The sequence below is a fragment of the Passer montanus genome, unplaced genomic scaffold (assembly GCF_014805655.1).
Source record: "Passer montanus isolate IOZ18808 unplaced genomic scaffold, ASM1480565v1 scaffold147, whole genome shotgun sequence".
Taxonomy (NCBI): Eukaryota; Metazoa; Chordata; class Aves; order Passeriformes; family Passeridae; genus Passer; species Passer montanus.
The window spans coordinates 1,108,413-1,129,793 of record NW_024361718.1 but is presented as its reverse complement, the minus strand read 5'-3'; the positions used below and the strand labels follow the sequence as shown (position 1 = coordinate 1,129,793).

At 39.9% G+C, this 21,381-nt stretch overlaps 1 protein-coding gene across 3 annotated transcripts in view; it reads left to right on the top strand.

Moving 5' to 3' along the window:
• Nucleotides 1-21,381, top strand: part of IARS1 (isoleucyl-tRNA synthetase 1) — a 94,866-nt gene that overhangs the window by 7,451 nt on the left and 66,034 nt on the right. For all 3 annotated transcript variants that reach the window (XM_039700990.1, XM_039700988.1, XM_039700989.1), the window contains 6 exons: nt 1,251-1,333; nt 9,005-9,122; nt 11,654-11,801; nt 12,978-13,065; nt 16,827-16,887; nt 18,448-18,543. In XM_039700990.1, the coding sequence (XP_039556924.1) occupies nt 1,251-1,333; nt 9,005-9,122; nt 11,654-11,801; nt 12,978-13,065; nt 16,827-16,887; nt 18,448-18,543 (594 nt within the window). The remainder of the gene's footprint in view (nt 1-1,250; nt 1,334-9,004; nt 9,123-11,653; nt 11,802-12,977; nt 13,066-16,826; nt 16,888-18,447; nt 18,544-21,381) is intronic.

The window sequence follows — 21,381 nt, the reverse complement described above, 5'->3', positions numbered from 1 at the left end:
TAAATAAAAATAATGAACTTTTTAAAAATATCTTTTGACTTGTAATAAATTCAAATATTTTGGATTAGTGCTGGGAGAGGAATTACCAGCATTCCTATTAGATAGTGTTTATTTTCTGCCTGGAGTGGTTAGCAAATATTTGAACCTTATGAAAAAATAGAAAAGGTTCCTTGGCTGTCTGAGATCTTACAATTCTGAGACCAAATATAATGCTCCAACTTTGTGGATCCTTGTGCTAATCAGTCCTAGCCTATGGATCTTATTAGTGGAGTGTCAAGAGGCTTAAAGGTCAGGATGGAAACTGATCCATGTCAGGAGCTCAGGTGTTGTAAGAAAGTGTGGAGATGAGGGAATGAGTGTGTTTTGTGTTCACTTTGCTGGTTTGACATTCCCTGTGGGCTCTGTGTAAGTGTCAGGACAGGTGTCCTTGTTGTAAGAAAGTGTGGAGATGAGGGAATGAGTGTGTTTTGTGTTCACTTTGCTGGTTTCACATTCCGTGTGGGCTCTGTGTAACAGTGTCAGGACAGGTGTCCCTGCCTTGGCTCTGCAGAGCTGGGGGGTTTGGATGGCTGTGAAATCCCACTTGTCCCAGTGAATCCTACAGCTGGCTCATTCCTCATTGGTGGCTGAATGTGACCATGACCTGTCCTGTGCCAGGGGCTGGCACCTGTCACTGCTGTGGCTTTGGCAGCCCTCTCGTGGCTCTGGGAAGTCCTAAAAGGCAGCTGGCCCTGGAAGAGTTTGATAACTTGTCATGTATCAATTTCTTTCAGCATTGCTTTGTCTTCAAGTTACATCATGTTTTCATGGAACTGAAAGCTGATAGACTTCTGGGTTTTCACTGTCACTGCAACAAGTAGTCTTAAAAATAGAAGTGAGACCACTGTAATGAAAAGCAATTTTCAGGCATTTGAACCTTGGCTGAACCTTGAGTGATGCACCATTTCTATCTGATGAATGATCCAAGTGATCTACTGTTTTTGCTGTGTTGAACACATTTGCCTGTTTTGTGACCTTGGTTCTAAATAACTCTGCTCATGGTTTCATTCCTTCCTTATTTCTGCCTGTATGAATACACTGTTTGGAGCTATTGTCAGGCTAAAATACTTTATAGATGTATTTCATTGAGATGGGACAAACACTGCACTTCAAACCCAGCTAATTTTTATTTTACAGAATAAATATTGGTAATGCATTGTGACAATGCATTGTTAAGATGCCTTTCAATCTCTGTTTTTGTGTTTTAACAGTTCAGTGTTACCAGATTAGGACGCTGGATTGACTTTGAAAATGACTATAAAACTCTTTACCCTGAGTTCATGGAGTCTGTGTGGTAAGTGAACACACATTGCTTTGGGGATTTGAAATGTGAGAAAGGCTTCACTGCAAACATGTGTTGGTCCATGTATCACTAGAACTGTTCAGAAAATGCCAAGTGCAGATAAAACATCAGGCAGAGGAATTGAAGTGATGTGAAATCTCTTGATGTTCAAGTGATGGAATGAATTGTCCCATTTTTTCCTTCTCCAGGATAGCAGGGCTTTGCAAAATAAGGTGCACCAACACTGCCTTTAATAGGCCCTGAAATCTCACTGCTCCATGCCAACTTACAAGCAGTTCTGAAGATCTATTAATATGGTCCTTGGTTGGTTTAGGAAATTACATTCTAGCTCTGCATTCTTGATGTTCTTCATACTGTCAGCTGTAAATGGCAAACTGTCCAAGCTCAGTTTAGCTCCAAACCTCTTCTTCAAGGCTGATTTTAGAGGCTGTGAATCTGCTGTTATCTTTTTCTTGGCAGCACAGTTTGACAACTGTCTTGGACTCCTGGTGCAGAGCTTAATAAAGTTGGGGTATTTTGGCAATGTATTCAGGGTGCCTGTTGGGATTTCAAAAGACAAGACAACCTTACAGGTTAAGGATGATCAGGTTGGTTTAACACAGTGAAGAAATGGCAGCTGTGAGTCCTTTGGGTGATAGAATGACAAGGTGAACTGCAGGGAGAGGTTTAGCAGAATATATGCTGACAAAAAGCTATTGAAAAGCAAATTATGTGCATAATAAAGTATTATGGAATATTTGGTAATATTAGCATTACTAATCAGCTTTAATTGTATGGTTAATTTCATAAAGTTATGATACTGGAGTGACAGACCTTTTAGGTGTCCCTGAAGCCACTGCAGAGGGCTGAAGTGCCAGTGAGATTTCAGTGAGCTTTGGAAGGATGGTGGGAAGGCAGCAGATGTTTAACTCGCTCAGCTGAAGAAACCCTGCATAATAATAAAGCCCAAACTGACAAGAAACCTTCATTTTGTAAATTACAAAAATACTTAGTGCCACCTCAAATGCCGTTTAACTGGCATCTTAAAAACCAAACCTGCCTTGAGCTAGTTGCAGGGTCTCTCTCAGCAGCCCAAGCCTTTTTTTGGTGGTTTGTTTCTCCCACCACCTCTTTAAAAGGCAGTTTCTGGTCTTTGACCTGTGTTACAGAGATCACCTCCTCTAATGCCTGCTTTGATGCAAACTCTAAATTGGATCTGAAAACTCAGTGAGATTTCAGGAAGTATGTAGGCAGACAGCCTCTTAATTTTGTACTTTTTTTGCTTCCTGATACTGTTAAGTTTCTGTTAAATCTTGTAATGAAACATATTTTCTGTTTTTAAAAATTGGGGTTATTTTGGAAAGTCTCCTAGGACTGTCTCGGGCCTGAAGGAGATAAAGTGAGCTCTGTTACTGCACTTAGAGTGCTGCTTTTGTCAGGGTAATGTACAGTTCCCTAAAAATTAAATAACTTGGATGGTTACCCAAGCAATCATCAGACCCACAAGGTGTTACTGAAGTTACTTTGCCTGTCCATCAGGAGTGTTAATTTGAGCTCTAGGTTCTAGCATGCTTCTCTCACAGTTGATTCAATTTTTCCTGAGCTCCTTTTGAAATTCTTTAAAAAAGTTTTAAAATTTAGTGTCCAGCTATGTACAAAAGAGAAACTGCAGCTTAATTTCTGCATTGACTGCCCTGGAGACCATATTGCCTGCCCAATGGTTTTACCTTGTTGTTTTTCTGTCTGTGGGAGTACAATGCTGATTTTAGGCCCAGGAAAAAACAACTTATTATGAAAATGGTAGTGGGCATGGCAGCTGTAGGTTTTGTGGTTAAAATATGGTGAGCAGTTTGTCTTTAGTCATATAATCAGCTAAACCAGTCTGTTTAGGTTGTTTCTTTTCTGGTCTGTAGCTTTTCCTGCAGCTCTGGAGTGGCCTCAACTGGAATTTCTTTGTGACATGTGGTGTTTTCTTCCTTGTTTCTGTTGAGTTCAGTGAGATAATCTAATACTTGTGATAAGTGTTGTTTTCAGTGGGGGCTGATTTGATCCAAATAATTTAGATTTGAAGTATTTAGGACTCAGACACCAAATACATCTGTTGTACAGTACCTCTACAAAACAATATTAATAAGCTCAGAATGCTAGAGAGCATTTCTTTTTCATCTTTATAATTGGTCTGATGGAAATGACTACTTTGTTGGCATTTTGATGCTGTGTCATATGATGACTGACTAAACTGAATTTTTAACCTGCTAAATTTTGACTTGCAACAAAACATTTGTTGGTAGAATTGTGGTATCCTGGCAGAATTTTTCAGGGGAGGATTGAAAGTTGGTGTCAGTGAGAGGTGAAACTGGTTTTGTATGTTAAGATCCAGTCAACAGTGCACATATTGAATAACTTAAATAGAACTTTTAAGTTCTAATTCTGTACAGTTTGTCCTGCAGCCAGGACAATTTGAATTAAGAAGTGCCCTTCACTGGAACAGTGCAGTGAGTGATGTTCTTGAGCTGGCGTGGCACAAACATGAAATTTGTTCTTGCCTTTTTTTTGTACAGTCACAAAACACATCCAGTGAAATGGAGAGGAGTTTGATGGGACCTTAAACTTCTTACTGAGGTGGTCTGAAAGAAACCCTGGGGAGTTGGGATAACTATAACTGATTGTCCTCAGTGCTGGGCTGTTGCACAGGTGTGTGCTGGCTGTGAGTTCTCCCTGGGAACCAGCCGGTGGGATGAGGGGATGCTCTGCTGTTCCCAGGGTGATGCCAGGGCTTGGCCTCTCCTCCTGCTCCTCTGAAGGGTGGCTTGAGCAGATTCCTGTCACCATCTAGTGCCCAAATGAGCAACTGCGGGCTGAGCCTGTTAGAGATGGTGACAGAGCTCTGGAGGAGGTGCCAGGGAGAGCTGGGCTCACACCCAGCCTGCCCTGAGACAGGCCCAGCACTCACCACCAAACCAGAATGCCTCAGAACAACAGATCTCTGAACAGAAATTTTCCCAATAGATTTCTAGAAAAAGATTTCTCCTAATAGAAATCACTGTTGTATTCTGTGTGTTCCATGAGTAATGATTCTCTAGAGAGATACTGGTGATAAGAAATGTGGTTTGTCCGTTTTCTATGAGCTACCTGTGTTTTTTTCCTCATTCTTGTATTTCTTTTGTGCATTCAGTTCTCTAGTCCCCTTGTTGTTACCTTCTCACCGTTCCAGTGTTACTGTATCTCCTTACCTGAATTTTGGAGAAGGAAAACACTGCAGTCCTATGGCTGATCTTTGGGATAAGTCTAGCATCAGTTTTAGATATTCAAATTTACTGTTATGCAGGTATTTTGCATTTCTGGCTTGATCCAGAATCTCTCAACAAACACACAGTTCTGAAGATTGGAGGGGAGACCTGGAACAGGATGATCTCTCTATGCCAGGATTTTAAAGCTTTCAGTGGTAGTTTCACACAGTATATGACAGCTTCTGTACTCAACAATTCCTAGGCCCTGGAACAAAGAAATACTTTTCCTCACTTTATTCAGGAACTGTTTTTCCAAGATGCTATTCTAAAGATAGGTTGTGTTTGTTATTGGAATTCATGTTCCACTTAGGCTTATGATTTTTGATTCACATCCAGTATTTTTTGAGTACTTTTTTTTTGTCCCTAAGCATCTGTTTCTGCATGTTGCTTTCATTTTAATTTTCTCTTGTTTTTCAAGTGTTGTCCATGAGTTACAGGAAAACCTTTCCCTCAGGAGCTCTGCTTCCCATGGTGCTGTTAGGAGGCAGTGTTTGCTTTAAAATGACAGGGCTTCTTACACAGCATGGTGTTTGTGCCTGGATTTGTTTGGTAGGTCTACAGAGGCTATAAAATTGTCCTTTTATCTTGATGTGAACTGATGGGAGGTCACACAGCAATAATTTTGTCCGTTTACCTAAGTACCATGGATATGTTGAAATCATAGACCTCTAGATCCTGCTGTCCTAATGGCCACAGAACTGTTTACAGTTCCTGCTGTTTTTTCTTTAAAGACAAAAAAGGAAGAAAAGCACTTTATATGTGTTTGAAAATAAATCTCAGTGTTAGTTATGAGGTAGTTCTCTGGAAAGATTGACTCAAACCCTTAGAAAACTTTAGATACTGATCATTGCAAAGAGAGCCCCTTGATCCCTCAAAGGAATGGCATTAAGGACTTGGGAAGCTCCAAGATGAAATCCTTCTCTTTGATGTGAGCTGGATGTAGGTGTTTGAGAAGTGCAGCTTGCTTTAGGGTAGGGAGAGATGTGGATGCTGTGTGGGATGCCAGGGGTGCTTGCAGTGCTGCATTGACTGATTTAGTATCTTTTGGAAGCAAAAGCTCCCTTTGCAGGAGTTTGGTTATATCTGTGTGGTGTTTGTGTGCTGTGTGTGTGACTTGGATGAACAAATTCTGCAGGAAGGTTCTGGTTTTGTGGGAATTCTGGGGAGAGCAAGGCTTTGTTACTGACTGGGCTCAAACCTCATGACACTTCAGGAACAACAAACTCTTACCACTTTCAAAGTTAAGCATTCCTTGCACCTTTAGGGACTGGATTCTCACTTAACAAGAAGCTGAAATATGCATTGAATTTCACCTTTTCCCAAACTGCATTTTTCTTCAGTAAAGGTCTGAGTGCTGCTCCCACAGCCAAGAGGATGCAACTAAATTTATTTGTGTGAGGAGAAATGTAGCAGAATTAGAGGAACAGGATTTGATTTCTCACTTCTTTGAGTAAATTTTTTTTTTTTTTCCTCATTAGAAAGGAGCTCTGTGGTTTCCTTAGTTTGGTTGTGTGGGTTTTTTTTTTTTTTTTTTTTTTTTTTTTTTTTTTTTTTTTTTTTTTTTTTTTTAAGGTTTTTTTTTTTTTTTTTTTTTTTCTCATTAGAAAGGAGCTCTGTGGTTTCCTTAGTTTGGTTGTTTTTTTTTTTTTTTTCCTAGAAGGCACTGCATTTTCAATTTTGGCTTACAAACCTGGGGCCCCTTTCTTGCAAAGTATCAACATTTTTCAAACATAAGGTTTAAACCATGTTTTGTGAGGTTATTGTCTGAAATATTGGGATGACTTTTTAATCAAAATGTGATCCCCACCTGTAAGTGACTCTTAGTGTTAGAACCATCTCATCTTTGGCAGGTGTTGTGTTTCAGGTGGGCTCTGCTGCAGGGAGCTCTTTGGGAATCATCTCTGCAGCTCTTTTGGTCACAAACAGTCAGCTTTTTTTGTTCAGGAAACCATTTTAGGTGCTTCTTAAGATAACAAAAGAGCTTGTGTAGTGGTAATGAGGGCTATGGCATCCAACAGCAGTCTTGACTAAACTATAATTCTGTTTATTCTGCTGGAATGGCTGTGTGAGGGGATAGGCTGTGACAAACTCCAAAGAGTGAGCAGCTCAGGGCAGGGCTGGTGGTGCTCAGGGCAGGGATGGTGTGCTCAGGGCAGGGAATGGTGGTACTGAGGGCAGGGCTGTGCTCTGAAGCCCATCCCTGCTCTGAGTGCACAGCTGGAGCCCGGGCTGTGCAGTGGGGTGGGATTACCACAGGAGGGAGATGCTGGCCTGCATTGGGAGCTTGGCAGCTCCACTAGTGCTCACCTTTCCTGAGCAGCTCCCTGAGTTTACAGTTATATTTACAGCTGAATTAAATATTCAGTGTTTCTCTGAGTAGTTTTTGTGTGCTGTTAGTAGGCAGTGTTCTATAGAAAGTAAAGTGGAGCCTTTTTCTATAGGTGTTTCAGTTACTGTTTTTGAAAGGCAAATAGAACACCTTCAGCAGGAATGCTGTCACTTGTCACAGGCTGCATTAATTATGCTCTGAGGGGGTAAGCATACATTTAAAGTTACTTTAACTCCCACAAAAACTTGTGCAGTTAGCCAGCTTAAATTTATATGCTGAAAGCTGGTGAAACTATATTCAGGGATCATTTTTATAAAAGACTGATCTAGATTTATACAAGTCTAAGTTGATAAACTTAAATTCTCCACTGTAAAGTAGTCACTCACTGCTATGTTTCAGATTTGGGTTGGGGATCAGGCAGCCACATCTTGCCTGTTGGTGACATTTTTGGTTGAACAAGGTTTCTTTGGAGTTGTGTGTAAGGTAAGGCACCTTTGTAGAAGTGCTCAGCTCTGAGACTCCTGGGTTTGGCTCCTCTCTGGCAGAACTTGATGCTGCTGACGGTCTCAGAAGCTTTTTCCACCTCAGACTTTGGATCATATAATTTTTCTGAGGTTAGTGACCACTCATAGGAGAGTTTAGAACTTCTGCTGGAGGCCCGTGGATGAATCTGATTGGACTGCACATCTGTGTGACATTCTGTATTTTCTCTAGCTGCCTAATCTGCAGTGTAATAATTATTCTGATTAAGGCTTTACAGGACTTCCATGTCAGCAAGCCAGGGCATGTCTCTTGATTTTCTTATTTTGGGCCACATATAAAATCAGTGCAATGGTCTACTTGTGTCTTTTGTTGAAAATGAGAATTTCAAGCACAGAAGACAAGACACTGACTGAAATGCAGGTCCAGATTCTCTAGCACAAAATGACAGCCTGCAGAAAGAAGTGCTGCTTGCCAGGATTGGGTTGGTTGCTTAGCAATGAGCTATTTATCTGCAAAGGGACCCAGAAAAGGGATCAGGATGGTTTGAAAACATAGTTTGAATAAAGGAGCTTTTAAAGTCAGCAGAGTTTAACAGTTTTGCTGTGAAATTCAAAATGAGGAGGCTGTGCAGCAGCTCTGATTTGTGAGTTGAAGTTGGCAGGATTATTTAAGGCTTGGCCTCTCCTGCCTTACAGCCTGCAGGCTGTGGCACTGAGTGTGCAAGTCAGCGAGACGTGAGAAGCTGATGAATGTTGATGATCCTTGAGGAAACCCTGGAGCATTCAGGGTTTGTCCATCACATGGACACCTTGAGTTGTGTGAAGAGTTTCTCTTCCAGATTCCATTCACCTTGAGCATTGACTCAATTTGTCACTTGCAATATTAGGTGCTGACTTGATTGTTTCAAGAAAAGATAAGGATCCAGCTATGCTCCAGGCTGAACTGATGATTTCCTAAGCAGAGTTAGACCTTAGTGTGAGACTATGTCTTGGTGAGGATCTGAGTTCAAAGTAGAACATTAAATTGCAGCACCAGAAAACTGAGTTCATGGTTACCTGTGGCCTCCTGTGGAAAATGCTCTGAGATGATCAGGATTTACTTGGGGTGGGTTGCGGGTGACCGATTTGTATCTGTATCTCTGCTGTGGCACTGGTTGCTGCAGCAGAAACTTAAGATCATGTGAGAGATGAGCAGCCATGTCACTACTACTAAGAGCTCTTCTCTAAGTTATTACTAATTAGCCTTGCTAATTGTTCAAATTTCAGGTGATCTTTGTATTCAGGAAATCTGAGAAGTGATTTAGATGCAGCACAAATCCATATTGCTGGTTAATCTCTATGCAGCCAGTGCATGGAATACCAAGCTGCTGGTATCAGCCAAAGCTAAAAATCTGCCAGAAATGCAGTTGCAATCAATTATCTCTGCCTTTTGATTTGAAAATATTGTCTTTAGTTTATAGTGGATTATATTAAAAAAGGTGTCATTTAGAAAGAACTTCCAGCTAGAGCAGAAACCCCATTTTGCAGTTTATTTACTAAATGTGAAACACCAAGTCATTCTGTGTTCCTTGTGTACTTCCAGGTGGGTTTTCAAGCAGCTCTATGACAAAGGCCTGGTGTATAGAGGGGTTAAGGTCATGCCTTTTTCAACTGCATGTAACACCCCCCTGTCCAACTTTGAGTCCCATCAGAACTACAAGGTAAGTTGCAATCAGATTTCTCTTCTGTTTGAACTTGAAAAGCTTTAGCACTTTTTGCTTGGTGGTACCTAAACATGTCATTATACTCCAAATTGATGGTAAAAATCTAGATAAAGGGGTTAATTTTGATAATATTTCTCTGTATTTGTTTGAATCACTTGATCTTAGAGTTCTTTCTTGGTTACTACTTAAACTACACACTTTTTTTGTTGTGGTAAACTCTTCCCTCTCTGTGCTCTCAAGGCTTTATTGCAGTGGTAAATTTTCGTGCTGAATTTTCAGAGAAGAGCTGCAGCTGTCCCTGTCTGAAAAGAATGGAGTCTTTGGCAGGGTTTGAGTTTTCTGAGAGGAGATTTGTAAGGATTGTCAAAGACTCTGTAGCTGTAGGATAATGATTCTTCTAAGAATCATCAATTTACATTGGGAAACACCAGGAAATGTTCTACCTAATATAATGCAGGGTTTACAAAATGTTCCTTTAAAAATGAGTGACAAGATGAAGCAAGTGCAGCTTCTCACTTGCAACAAACTCATTTTCATGTATGTGAAGGCAGAACTTGTGTCCCAATTTTCCAAATTCCACATCAGTTTGTAGATAGAGGTTTTGTATCCCTTCCAATCCTGACCCAGGCCTCCATATCCTTCTATTGTAAATCTTCCACTTGCATTGTGAGAGCAGAGAGCTAGCACAGATTGTACATCTGGTCTCTATATCTTGCCTAAAAAAGGCCAGTTTTCTGGCCAAAAATAGTGTTTTTAAAACAAATGTTTAAATAGACTTGGAGTACAATGCAGCCCACAGATACCAGAGAGATACCAGAGCTTTCAGTGTTCCTGAGGGGTATTTATACTGCAGAAAAAAATGGTTTGTGATGTATGAAAGAGAGATTTGCAAAGATATCTTGATATTTGTGCCTGTCTGACAACTGAAATAATTACATTTCTTGCCCTTATTGGCTGGCATTTCGCACAGGCTCAGATAAAAGAGCTTTCTTTACAACAAAGACTTTTTTGGAGGGTTTGTGTGTATGTATATCTATCTTCTCTTTTTCCATAAAGCTTGAAGCTCTTTTCTTGAATCTTAATGAAATATTTAGATGCTGTTTCTTACTCTAGAGCCAGAGGTGTGTGTGGGTGGGGTGCTGCTCTGCCACTCCATGCAAAAATTACCTTTCTCATCTGCCAGAAATGGTGTTTGGAAGTTGTGGGTCTGTGAGCTGACAGGATTTATTGTTGGTGAGCACAGTAATTTCTGGGCGTGAGGCAGCTGTTGCCTGTCTCACAGTGGAAAGCAGCCTTTGGCTACTGTTTATTGATCCTCTGAGAGCTGGGACACAGATCAGAAGCACAAGAAGCATGTTCAGAACCAGAGCTGGGTGTCCAAGGCATGCCTGAGTTATCAATGCCAGCAGCTGGTATTGCATTAAACTGAAGAAGCGTTGTCTGCAGGTGGAATTCTAACAGCTAAAACACTACACAACACCATTACCTGTCAACCTGGATGGTATTTTTTATGCTTTGCCAGTTGTTTTTGTCTCCTTGGTGAGCTCAGTGCTTCAGAAAGCAAAGTGAGGAGCCTGCAGTGCTGCCTCACGCTCGGTACCGCCAGAACCCAGAGCTCCATCTCTGCCTGGTATTGAGCCTGGGCCATGGGTTATGTAATATTTATGTTTTACTGTTGACTGCACCAGATGTTCACAGAAAATTCCCTCTGGAGCAGCCCTCAGCTCAGACATAAATAGCTGCCTGTCCCATGATGCCATTAACTGTTCCATGATGCTGGATGGAAACCAGAGCGCCTCGCACGAGACGTGCCGAGGCCACAGGACCTGTTTCTGGGCTTAGGGTCGGTGTGCATGGCACCCTCCGAGCTGGCATGTGGAATTTCATAGGGAAAATTTCACATTTGCAGGGCTAGACTTGCTTTTACAAGCAGCTTTTCATCATATGTGAAATGTGAAGTGACTGAATAGGGTTGTAGCTTGCTGAAAGAAAAACTTCTTTTTAGGGGATTTTTAGGATTCATTTGAAGGTGAAGTTTTATAGAGTAGCTGACAAAGGTCTCCTTCCCTGAGGTTTTTTAACTCTTAAACATTGACATATTTTTGTTTTTAAGTACCCCAAATGTTTTTTCCCCCTTGTTAACAACAGCTTCTTAATTAGAGATTAATTGCTTTATGTGATGGCTGTTCTTCCTAATCCCTGGCTGCAGAAGAAAATGTGGAAAAGGCTTTATTTAGCAGTATCTGAGAAACTGCTGATTTTCCTGACTCTTGAGATTGGTTCTAAACTTTGAAAATGGGGTTGTAAGAGGTGCCTATAGGATCTGCACTTGTCCTTCTTCAGTGTTTCGGCAGCAAATCCCCCAAATCTCCCTGCTAATGGGAGATTTTGACCCTGTGGCCTTGTTGGACTGGCAGACTGCACTGATGTAATGAGGAATTCAGTGACTGGTGCTCTATTCTGACTCTAATGCTGCCACTTCACCTTTTACATCACAGATGAACATGGCATGTTAAATTGTTTTGCAGGATGTTCAGGATCCTTCAGTGACCGTGAGCTTCCCACTGGAAGAAGATCCAAGTGTTTCTCTTGTTGCCTGGACCACGACTCCCTGGACCTTGCCCAGCAATCTGGCCCTTTGTGTTAACCCAGAGCTGCAATATGTAAAACTGAGAGGCAAGTGTTGAGCACCTCTTCCTTCAGTGCCTGTGGATATGTACTTATATTTTGTATTTTAGACTGCTTTATGTTAAATTTACAGAACTTTTCTGGGGCTGAACCAGTGATAGTTTGAAGGATAAGATCCATTTTGGATGTGGCTGATGATTTCCAGTTGCTCTGCTCTTATTATTTAACATGAATTGAGAGGACTATTCCTTACAAAATACTGATAGATGAAATAAAGAATAATAAAAAGTTGTGTGTGTTTGTAGTCTTTAATTATACCTTCACCTACAAACACCTCTCCCCCTTTTTTTTTATAAAGTAAAATAATGAGTAGGAATTTCCAGTTTCAGCATAACCACATGAATCTGTTGTGTGTTAAACATGAGGTTGTCCAGGTCTTTGCAGTGAACTCCATGTGTTTGGGTTTTCTTTCTTTGAAGAGAACTAAGTATGTTTCAGTTTTCAAAATTTTAACATAAATTTGGTCATCTTAAAAAGAAATACTAGGTATTTTCAGAAATAACCTCACTTTCCTGAGATGCTGAGTTGGGTTTGGATGTCTCTGGCTCAGTGCTGTGGGACAGTGGCCTTGAGTTGGCAGGGTAGCAACCTGAATAAAACTTGTCATTGAACTTAGCAAATCAGGGTGGTTTGGGATGGAAAATGAGTTTTCTTCATAACATTTCACTAATTTTTGATGTTAACTTCCTTTGTTGGTATATACTTCTTCTATAAAGAAATGCAAGCATGTAATTGAAATAGCAAATCTCAGGAAGGCTGCATGAAGTGCAATCATTATCTTACAACTTAATAATATTGATTTTATGCAGTCATTGTCCATCTTCCAATAATTTCCCTCTGTTTCGGTTACAATTTACTGAAACTTCTTAATTGCTTTTTTATTTGACTCAGCATTAATAGACAAGGATTTCTACCTCTGCAACAACAAAACACACTCAAAATCAGTGGCAGCCTGGGTTTTATCCTGTGGTTTCTGTTTAAACTTAGCCTTTGGAAAGTGCTCCTTAACTGGCTGTGTGGGGAAGAAGTAGCTGGGAAGTAGTAAAAAACTTCTGGGCAGTTTTATTGTTACAATATCCTGCATATATTGAAAAGTTTAATAATGGTGCAAATGAGGGGATTAAACTGAGATTTGTGAAACTCCTGTTTTATTTCATATTCTAGATAAAGCCACAGGGAAGATTTACATTTTGATGGAGTCCAGGCTGGTGGCACTGTACAAATCTGACACTGAATATCAGATACTTGACAGGCAAGTACATGAATTATTACACTTGCTAGCTTTCAGTGTTTTTCTAGATCAGAAGTTAAATGTTGTTAAGAAGATGGATTTCCCTGCATCTGTGTTTATATTGCAGAAATCTATAAAAGGAATTGAAATTTGCTGGAACAAATTGGTCTTGTATGTGAAGCTACAAAGAGAAAATGTTTCATTGGGTCCTTGTCTTGTGGTGGGGAAAAAAGGTTCCATAGTCCACCCATCTCCTTTGTGTTTACATTAAGGTGAAAGTTTGAGAAAATGCTGGAGGTGTGGTCCAGATGCCTTCTTCTACACATTATGTAAAGATTTAAAGGGAAATGGGAAAAACAATCCCATTGTTTTTAGCAAATAAATATTACTTCTCTAATTAGTGACAGTCATTGCTTTCTTCAGGGTGCTTATTCATCTTGATTAGGTGGAAAAAGAGGAATTATTTAAGAAGTCAGATTGGGCAGGGGGTGCAGGTATTGAATTCTGTAGCTCTTTCAGACAAAATGTCCGTCTTGACATCTCTTAAATTTTGTATAAACCAGCAGCCTGTTAAAGAGGTCAAATACAACAAATGTTTGATTGCTCACTTCATTCAAACAAACAAACCAGAAAACCCTACAAAACCCCACATAACCACAATAAAAAATAAAGACTAGAAATGCTTTTGAGAATAACCCCTTCTTCACTGGCATCAGTTATTTCTATTTTTGTCTTTTTATCAAGCAGTTGAAAGCTTTAAATTGAAAAAATAGAGGATATTTCAGCTAAGCACTTGCATGTAATCATTAAATTAGGGAAATACAGAGCTGGAATATTTAAGATGTTTCCTGTTGTGATGGCTCATACTGTGACAGTTGAATAATTTTATATTTCTGCATTGATTTCTGCCCTTCCCCCCTCTATGAGAATGCTCTTAATCTGTCACTTGGTCTGTACCAATTTAAGCTGGTGTTCAGTTTCTGAAGATGATGTTCAGTGCTCTCATTCTTCAGGCTTGGCTGAACTTCTGATCTCTGGAGTTTTTTCCTCCCCTCTGAGTCATCAGTGGAACCGCTGAACAGTGTCAGTGTCACTGCCAGGGCCCCACTGGGAATTTTCTTTTGGTCTGATACTGAATTAACAACAACTTTCTCTTGAAGTGGTGGTGTATCCTCCAGTTCCAGTATTTGTGTATATTGGAATGATAAAGTGTCAAAGCTCTCACTAACATTAAGCTGCTTGCTTGTTATCTAAGCTGGCAAGTCTGCCTCGAAAATTTTGGCTTTCTTTGGCTTGTTCTTGACAAATTCACATGGTATTAAAGACTTACTAAAGTCTCTCCATCACCTGAAGTTGAATCAGGTTGTTAGACCTGTCTCAGTGGTTTTTAGGTCCAGCAGTGCTTCAGTTCTCTTGGGAAATACAGATACTCTGTTCCTTTTTGGTCTTTTGAAACCTGTTCAGAGTGTCTAAAAACATCTATCAAAACCATTTTATGTTCTTAAGTATTTTTCAATACATTTGCTTTGGGCTTAAAAAAGAAGCAAGTTAGTTCATATATTAAATTTGTTGATCTGTTGTCTTTTGTTTCCAAATTCTTTTAATGCAATACTACAAATTTAACTTCAGTGTGACTGCAGTCATTCTATACCAGGAATGCACAGAAAATTTTGGCTTTCTTATGATGTGGTGCCTTCATCAGAAATTTGAAGAGTCTGCTCTTTAAGGCAGTCATACACATTTCAGGTGTTGTATTTATGTCCGTGACTAATGGTATTTCTAACACCACCACTCACCCCCTCCAATATCTGATTATTTTTTAAAATTTCCCTTTTTTTTAACCTCTGTCCATCTAAAAGGGTTCTAGCAAATCTCTTTGCAGAGCAGTATATTTTAATTCTTTTTGTATTAGTGCTGTGGTCTCTTTTCAAGCTGATTTCTGGTTTTGGTCATGCTCCAGTTTTTCTGTTATGTAATAATTAATTTTCTCAAATGTGAAATGTGAGACAATTAAAAGGTAGCTGGCAGTTGAATGGATCTGTGAAAGATTTAGATCTACGAGTATCTAAGCTCATGGAAATGAACTTCACCACTTCTGCTCTTAACCTTTTTCTTCCTTTAGCTCACTTTTAAATTCTCAAGCAGTCAGGCCCTTGAGGGAGAAATTGATGCAACTTAATCTGTAGCAGGCATCAGGCTGAGGTCAGGGAATGGTCTGAGGAAAATGTTCAGTGTCTGAAGTCCCCTGAACTGGCTGCTGGGCACTCATGAGTTGAGCTGGATGTATTACCCCAATTTTGGCCATTGAGTGGCTTCTTGTTTTATTTAGCAGAGGTAGGATGTGATTGTTGAGCATTTTCTTCCTCTTGTGTTAGATTTCAGTCCTTTGGCATGTTAAGTGTTTAATTTCTTCACACTGTTTTCCCTTGTCTTTTTTTGGATTCTAAAGAATCCAAACCAGAGATTTCTGATCTCTTGAGAGTGTAGGATTACTGAAGTGATTTTAAACCAATGTTTCTGCTATATCTTAGGTCACAAGAAGGCACCATTGTATACGTTTCCAACCTGAAGTTCAGGACTTTGACAAACAAAGTATTTCAGATCCCAAAATGAAAATCAGGAATGTGGTCCACAACCTTTACCTTTCTCTCACTTACGTTAAATAAGAATATAACTACTTTTTTTTTAAGCCAATTCTGGTGCTTCACATTCTGTATATGAGCATTCCCACATCTGTGTGGCTGAGCACTGGGATGCTTTTCTCTCATCTGATCCTGATTAAGCACTTCAAGCATTCCTAAGGCTGTTTGTAATATAAAAACATATAAACCATCTGTAAAGCTGAGGTTTAAAATAGAAATCTCCCCTATTCCTAGAGGATATTGTGTGTGCTGAGCTGAGGAGTTGTGCTCTTGAACTTGGCAGGAAATGCTTCTGCAGGTCCTTCCTGAGCAGTGAACAGCTTTGCAAAGTCCCCCACTTTGAAGGAGTCAAGTGTTTTATGGTTTGGCCGTTGTTTGGAAGTTGTAGGTCAAGGACAGAGTAGGGAGAGACCACAGCTGGGACAGAGTCAGAGAGCCAGTCCATCTATTACATTACATTATGTTTTAGTGGATTTTTCCCTGAAGTTGGATGATTTAAGCACTTTCAGGGGAGTTCTGAGCTGCAAATCCCAACCTAATCACTGCCTTTGTCAGCTGCTGTCAGGGCCTGAAGGGAGCCAGGCTCCATCTCTGCCTCCCATGCCTTGTCTGGCTCAGCTGGGTCTCAGCCAGTCCTGTCTGTGCTGGATCATCCCCTGAGATGCCTGTGGAGAGTTTGGATGCCCAGTTTAGAATAAGGAATGAGGCATCTCTGCTTCACAGGCTGCAATTCCCTGTGCCACTGTCTTCTGTACATAAAACTTCAGGTGTTTTGGATCATTGTTTAGTGCTCTTGGACATGAGCTTTAGGGCTTTCTTGTTATGATTACTGTGTTTTATCCAGAAGATTCTTGCCCAGCTTTACCATAAGGAGCTTGTCATTAATGCTTAATTCCTTTATTAATTTACATTGATTATTTGACTGAAGTCCATCAGGTACAAGTTTTGACTGGTAGCAGAGATGCATAAAAGACATTGTTTTTTCTTCAAGTCCAAGTTACTACAGAGGTGGGAAGTAAACTTAAGGAAATTATTTTCATCTTCTGAAATCAAATTCTGTCAGGGAGATGAAGAAGCAAATAGGAAAAAAAACAGTTTTTCAAGTTGTTAATTTATGTTCTTGTAAATCTTTCTCCTCAGGTTTCCTGGTATTGTTCTTAAAGGCAAGAAATACAAACCACTCTTTGAATATTTTATTCAGGTAAGATGAACCAGTTTGGTGTTTGATACAGGATAGAAAGACAAAAATAAAACCCATTCTGAGTATTCCTTATTTATATTATAAAAAGATCTTAGGTTCTAATAACAAACTCTAGATTGTCTTAAAGTACTTAAAATTCTAGTGAAAGTTTGAAAAACAGTGTTAACTTTTTTTCTTTAATTTTTTTCCTTTAAGTTTTAAATATACTCAGAGTAAACACTGGATGATAAATAGAAGTTTAATTTCAGATTGCAGAGAAACTTCAATACATCTTAACAAGTACATATTAACCAATATTCTCTTATTTTCTCATCTGGTGTGTGTTGTCTACTGCCTAAGTCCAGCTTTGTCTTCATAAGGGAATGACTTGGGTAACAGACAGTTTCCCACTGAAGAGTTAAAAGCCTTTGCTAAAAACCTACTGATGTATCAGATTTATCTGGGTGCAGCTTTTAAGCACTGCATTAGGTCTGGCTGAGATGATAAAAGAATATGTAGCAATAGGAGAGTGCCTAGAGAATTTTTCTAATTTTTAAAAAAATCTGATTAAAAGCTGATTACATTTTTCAAAGAGGAGAGGTGCAGCACTGCTGGCCAGGCAGCTGGGAACTCCTGTAAGGGATTTGGTCATTTGAGACACTTCCTGTTCTGAAAGATGTGCAGGAGTCAGCAAAGGTGGGGAAACCTCTGTAGGGAGTAAGCTCTGATATTTCTAGAGGAAAGTCAAACACAGCTGAATCTGGAATATTGGACTGTGGATCTGAGGGTTGGAATGGATAAATGTTGTGAGTCCTGCTGTACTTGTAAGGAGCAGATGGGGGCATCTACAATTTTTTCTTTAGAATGGAGATCTTATCTCAAAATAGCTCCCTTCAGAACAAGCCAAACCTAATATTTTGTAACATATTTGGTTCAGCTGTGACTCCAGAATTTTTATTTTTACTATTTTTATTTTAAGGAATAGTAAATAACCCTTTATTTTTCATTATCTGTATACTGAACACACTGAAAATTGTCATGTGTTTTCTTAGCAAATTTTTTTCTGGATTTTCTCTCTGTTCTTAGTTGGTATTTACCATGCCCTTATTCTCTGGAGGAAATAAGGAAAATGTGTGACTATAAAAGCAAACTTTTTATTTAATTCAGAGGTATAGGGGACATAAAAAAATGCAGGGAAACTTCTGTACCTTTCTGGTTGTGTCCTCACATTCAGGAGTGTATTGATTTGCAGTCTGTTAAGCACAGAACTGTGTGAAGATCTGTGGCTTGAAGAGTAATTGACTTGGAGGCCTTCTGGAGAAGTGTGAGATTTAATCACACTTGACACTCTTCAAATGAAGTACACAGGTGCCTGGGCTATGGGAAGTCATTAAGTCATGTTAGGGATGTCACATTTTACTGTGTCACTGATTTTTGATGCAGTTCTTTCCTCTTTTGTGTGGCTTGTGGCTCTGCCAGGTTCTGAGCTACTCTGTTTTGCTGTGTGTGTAAATATGTCTATAAAAATACAAATATCTATATAAATACATATCTATATAAAATGGTATTTTTGTGTTCCAGTGCAAAGAGAGAGGTGCCTTTACTGTGGTAGTGGATGGTTATGTGAAGGAGGAGGAAGGCACAGGAGTTGTCCATCAGGCTCCCTACTTTGGTGCTGTAAGTATCAACTACACTGTAGTATATCTGTAACGTTAATTTTGGCCAGCACACATTGCTTGGCTTTCCAGCTCCTGGGGACTCTCTCAGGGTGATTGTTCAACAATCTGCTTAAAAATGTAAGAATATCATGTAGCTTTGTATTCTCATGAGCTCTTCCACTTGGGGCCTGTGCTAGGCTGGAGATTTTCATGTTGAACTCTGGGGTTTGTGTTGTGTGTGAGCTGAACTCACCACTGGGTCTTTTGGGTGTCACTGAGCTCAGCTTTTCTCAGAGTCTGAAGTTGGAGCTTTGGGAAGGGTTGATCTGTAGCACTGGTAGTGAAAACTGGCTTTGCTAAGTGGTGATTTTGGTTGGGAACAGCAGTTCTGCTCAGCACACTGCCCCCCTTCAGTGTTTCATTTTCATTACTCACTGGGCTTTTGGAGAATGAGAAAATGCTTTCACTGCTTTTGTCCTGAGACTTCATCCCTTGGTGTGAAAGGATTTTGTTGCACTCGATTCTTTTTTTTCCTGTCATTATTGTCCCTTCCCTCAGTCTGTTCTTTTTTAAGGCTAAGAGGAATAATTTGTCATGGATTTAATTATTTCAGTTTTTAGACACTTGAATTAAATGCACTAGTTTAGGCTCATTGTCCTTTTTGGAGAGTGTCCTGTCTTCAGCCATTATCCAAAGATGCCCTCAAAAAACTTGCAGTGCCTAGCAATTAGCAATCCCTGGACCATGAGCTCTGTCATAATTTCCAGAGAAACTTGGCATTAGCAACAGGCCTCTTTGTATTCATGTGAAATAGCCCATCCTCTTCCATCCTTTTTCCCCTGCATTTTGCTGAAGGGAACATCCATTGTGGTGGTGTTTCCCTTGTCAGGATGATGGTTGATATGAAAAGATGTTCCAGCTTAATATAGCTCTGAATAAAGAAAATTAAAGTGGGTTGTGTTAGCAGTTAATAAAGAAAATGGTGGTGGCTGGTCAAGTGTCCTCAGGAGGGTAAATCCTGCCCCGCTTCTGCTCCTCAGACTCTCCCCTGGAGCTGAATCTTGGATGTTCCAGAGGGGTGAGAGTTGATTTAGAGTCAGGAGCTCTTGCTGTGGGAGATGGAGGGAAGGAGAGGAAAAGGCTGCCAGCAGGGAAGGAGCTCTGGAAGAAGCTTTCCCTGGGCTGCCCTAAGAGTGGTTTGTGTATTTGCACAGTCCAGTTAAACTTATTGGAAACAGCTTGTTGGAAAGCTTGACTGGCCTCTTAGAGCAAGGATTATCTGCCCTCTTTTATTTGATTTTTGTAATAAGCCCATTGAGTTTTGTAAACACAGAGGAAAAAATATTTTTCTCTCTCTCTCCCCTGGGAAATCAGCAATTACTTGTAAAACATTTTTTTTAGGAAAAAACCAGAGAGTAACAGTTAAATGCTTCAAGAAGCATTTAAATGCATAAAACATCATGTGAGGAAAAAGTGCACAGACATCACAAAGAAAACCTTGCAGTCAGCTAAGGAGAGGTTTGAGTAGATAACTTTTGGTGCAGAGGGCCTGAGTCAATGGCCTGTGCTGCCTTCACAAGGAAAGTGCACAGTGTATGTTGCACTTAAAGCTGCTGCCTTCTTTTTGGGGTGCATGTAATTCAGTTTCGACAGCCCCTGGATCATTTCTGTTCAGAAAAGCTCCCAGAGGTGCTGGTGTAAGCTCAGGATTTCATTATTACACAGGAGGCTCTGTGTAGAGTACTGCTGGTATTGCTTGTAGGCCTTCAGACAGGCTCAGCTGAAAGAAGGGAGATGGTTCATGGTAGCAGACAGGGTTGTGTTCCTGGTTAATTGGCTCCTCTGCACCTTCCTGTTGGGGTGAAGGTGAATAGAAAAGGAATAACTGCACCAGGGTGGTCAGAGGTGAAGAAATAAAGCACAGTCCTTCACAGCAAGCCTCAAGTCTTGTCTCTAGTCCTTCCCATCAATATAAGTAAGTCCCTTTGATAAATAAAGTTGGAAAGTCAGGGTTTTATTTACTTATTTATTTAAAATCCTACTTACTGATACATGTTCTGTATTGCTGATAGCTCAGCAATGTATCCTTCTCCAAAACAATTGAAAGTAAAAATTCACTTTATTTAGTTCCAGATGTAGTTTCATTGTCTTGTGTGATGCCTTTGCCAAATGCAAGCTGCCACACCATATCAGAGCACTCTATTATTTCAGTTCAAAAGACATCAAAATTAAAGCTCACAGAACAAGACAAACCTGTACTAAAAACACTGTAAACTCATTGTACCTCCAGATTAACATGACACTAAAATTCAGCTGCTCAGGCATTTCACCATATGTAGATGTACCTGCAGTCAACTTAAAAAGATTTAGTAACACTTGAATTTGCATAGAAATTTTTAATTTGCAATACTGCTAGTGCCTGCTCATGCTGTGACACAAGTTTCATAGATCTGTTACTGATGCACTTTTTTTTCAGTACCTGACACTTTTGGTGAAAGTGATACTGGTTTTTGCGAAGAAGTGCTGAAAGTGAACATTTGACTTTGTGTTTCTGTGGTTTTGTTAAAATTTCACATAAAAAAGCTTTTGATTTCTCACAAATGAGCTGTACTTATCAATTTTGTGTATTACAACTTCTGTGTGTAATCTTTTGAGGGATTTTGACATACAGGAGTGACTACTGTCACTCCTAGAAGAAACTGATGTTGATCTTAGCTTCTACTTCATCTTAGCACTTGTGGATTCCTTATATGTGCCTGAATATATTCTTTCCTGGTGGTTACTGAGGGAAATCTTCATGAAGTCAAATGGCAGCTCATTCTGGAGAGCTTCCATTGGAGTTCAGTTGTTCAGGAGC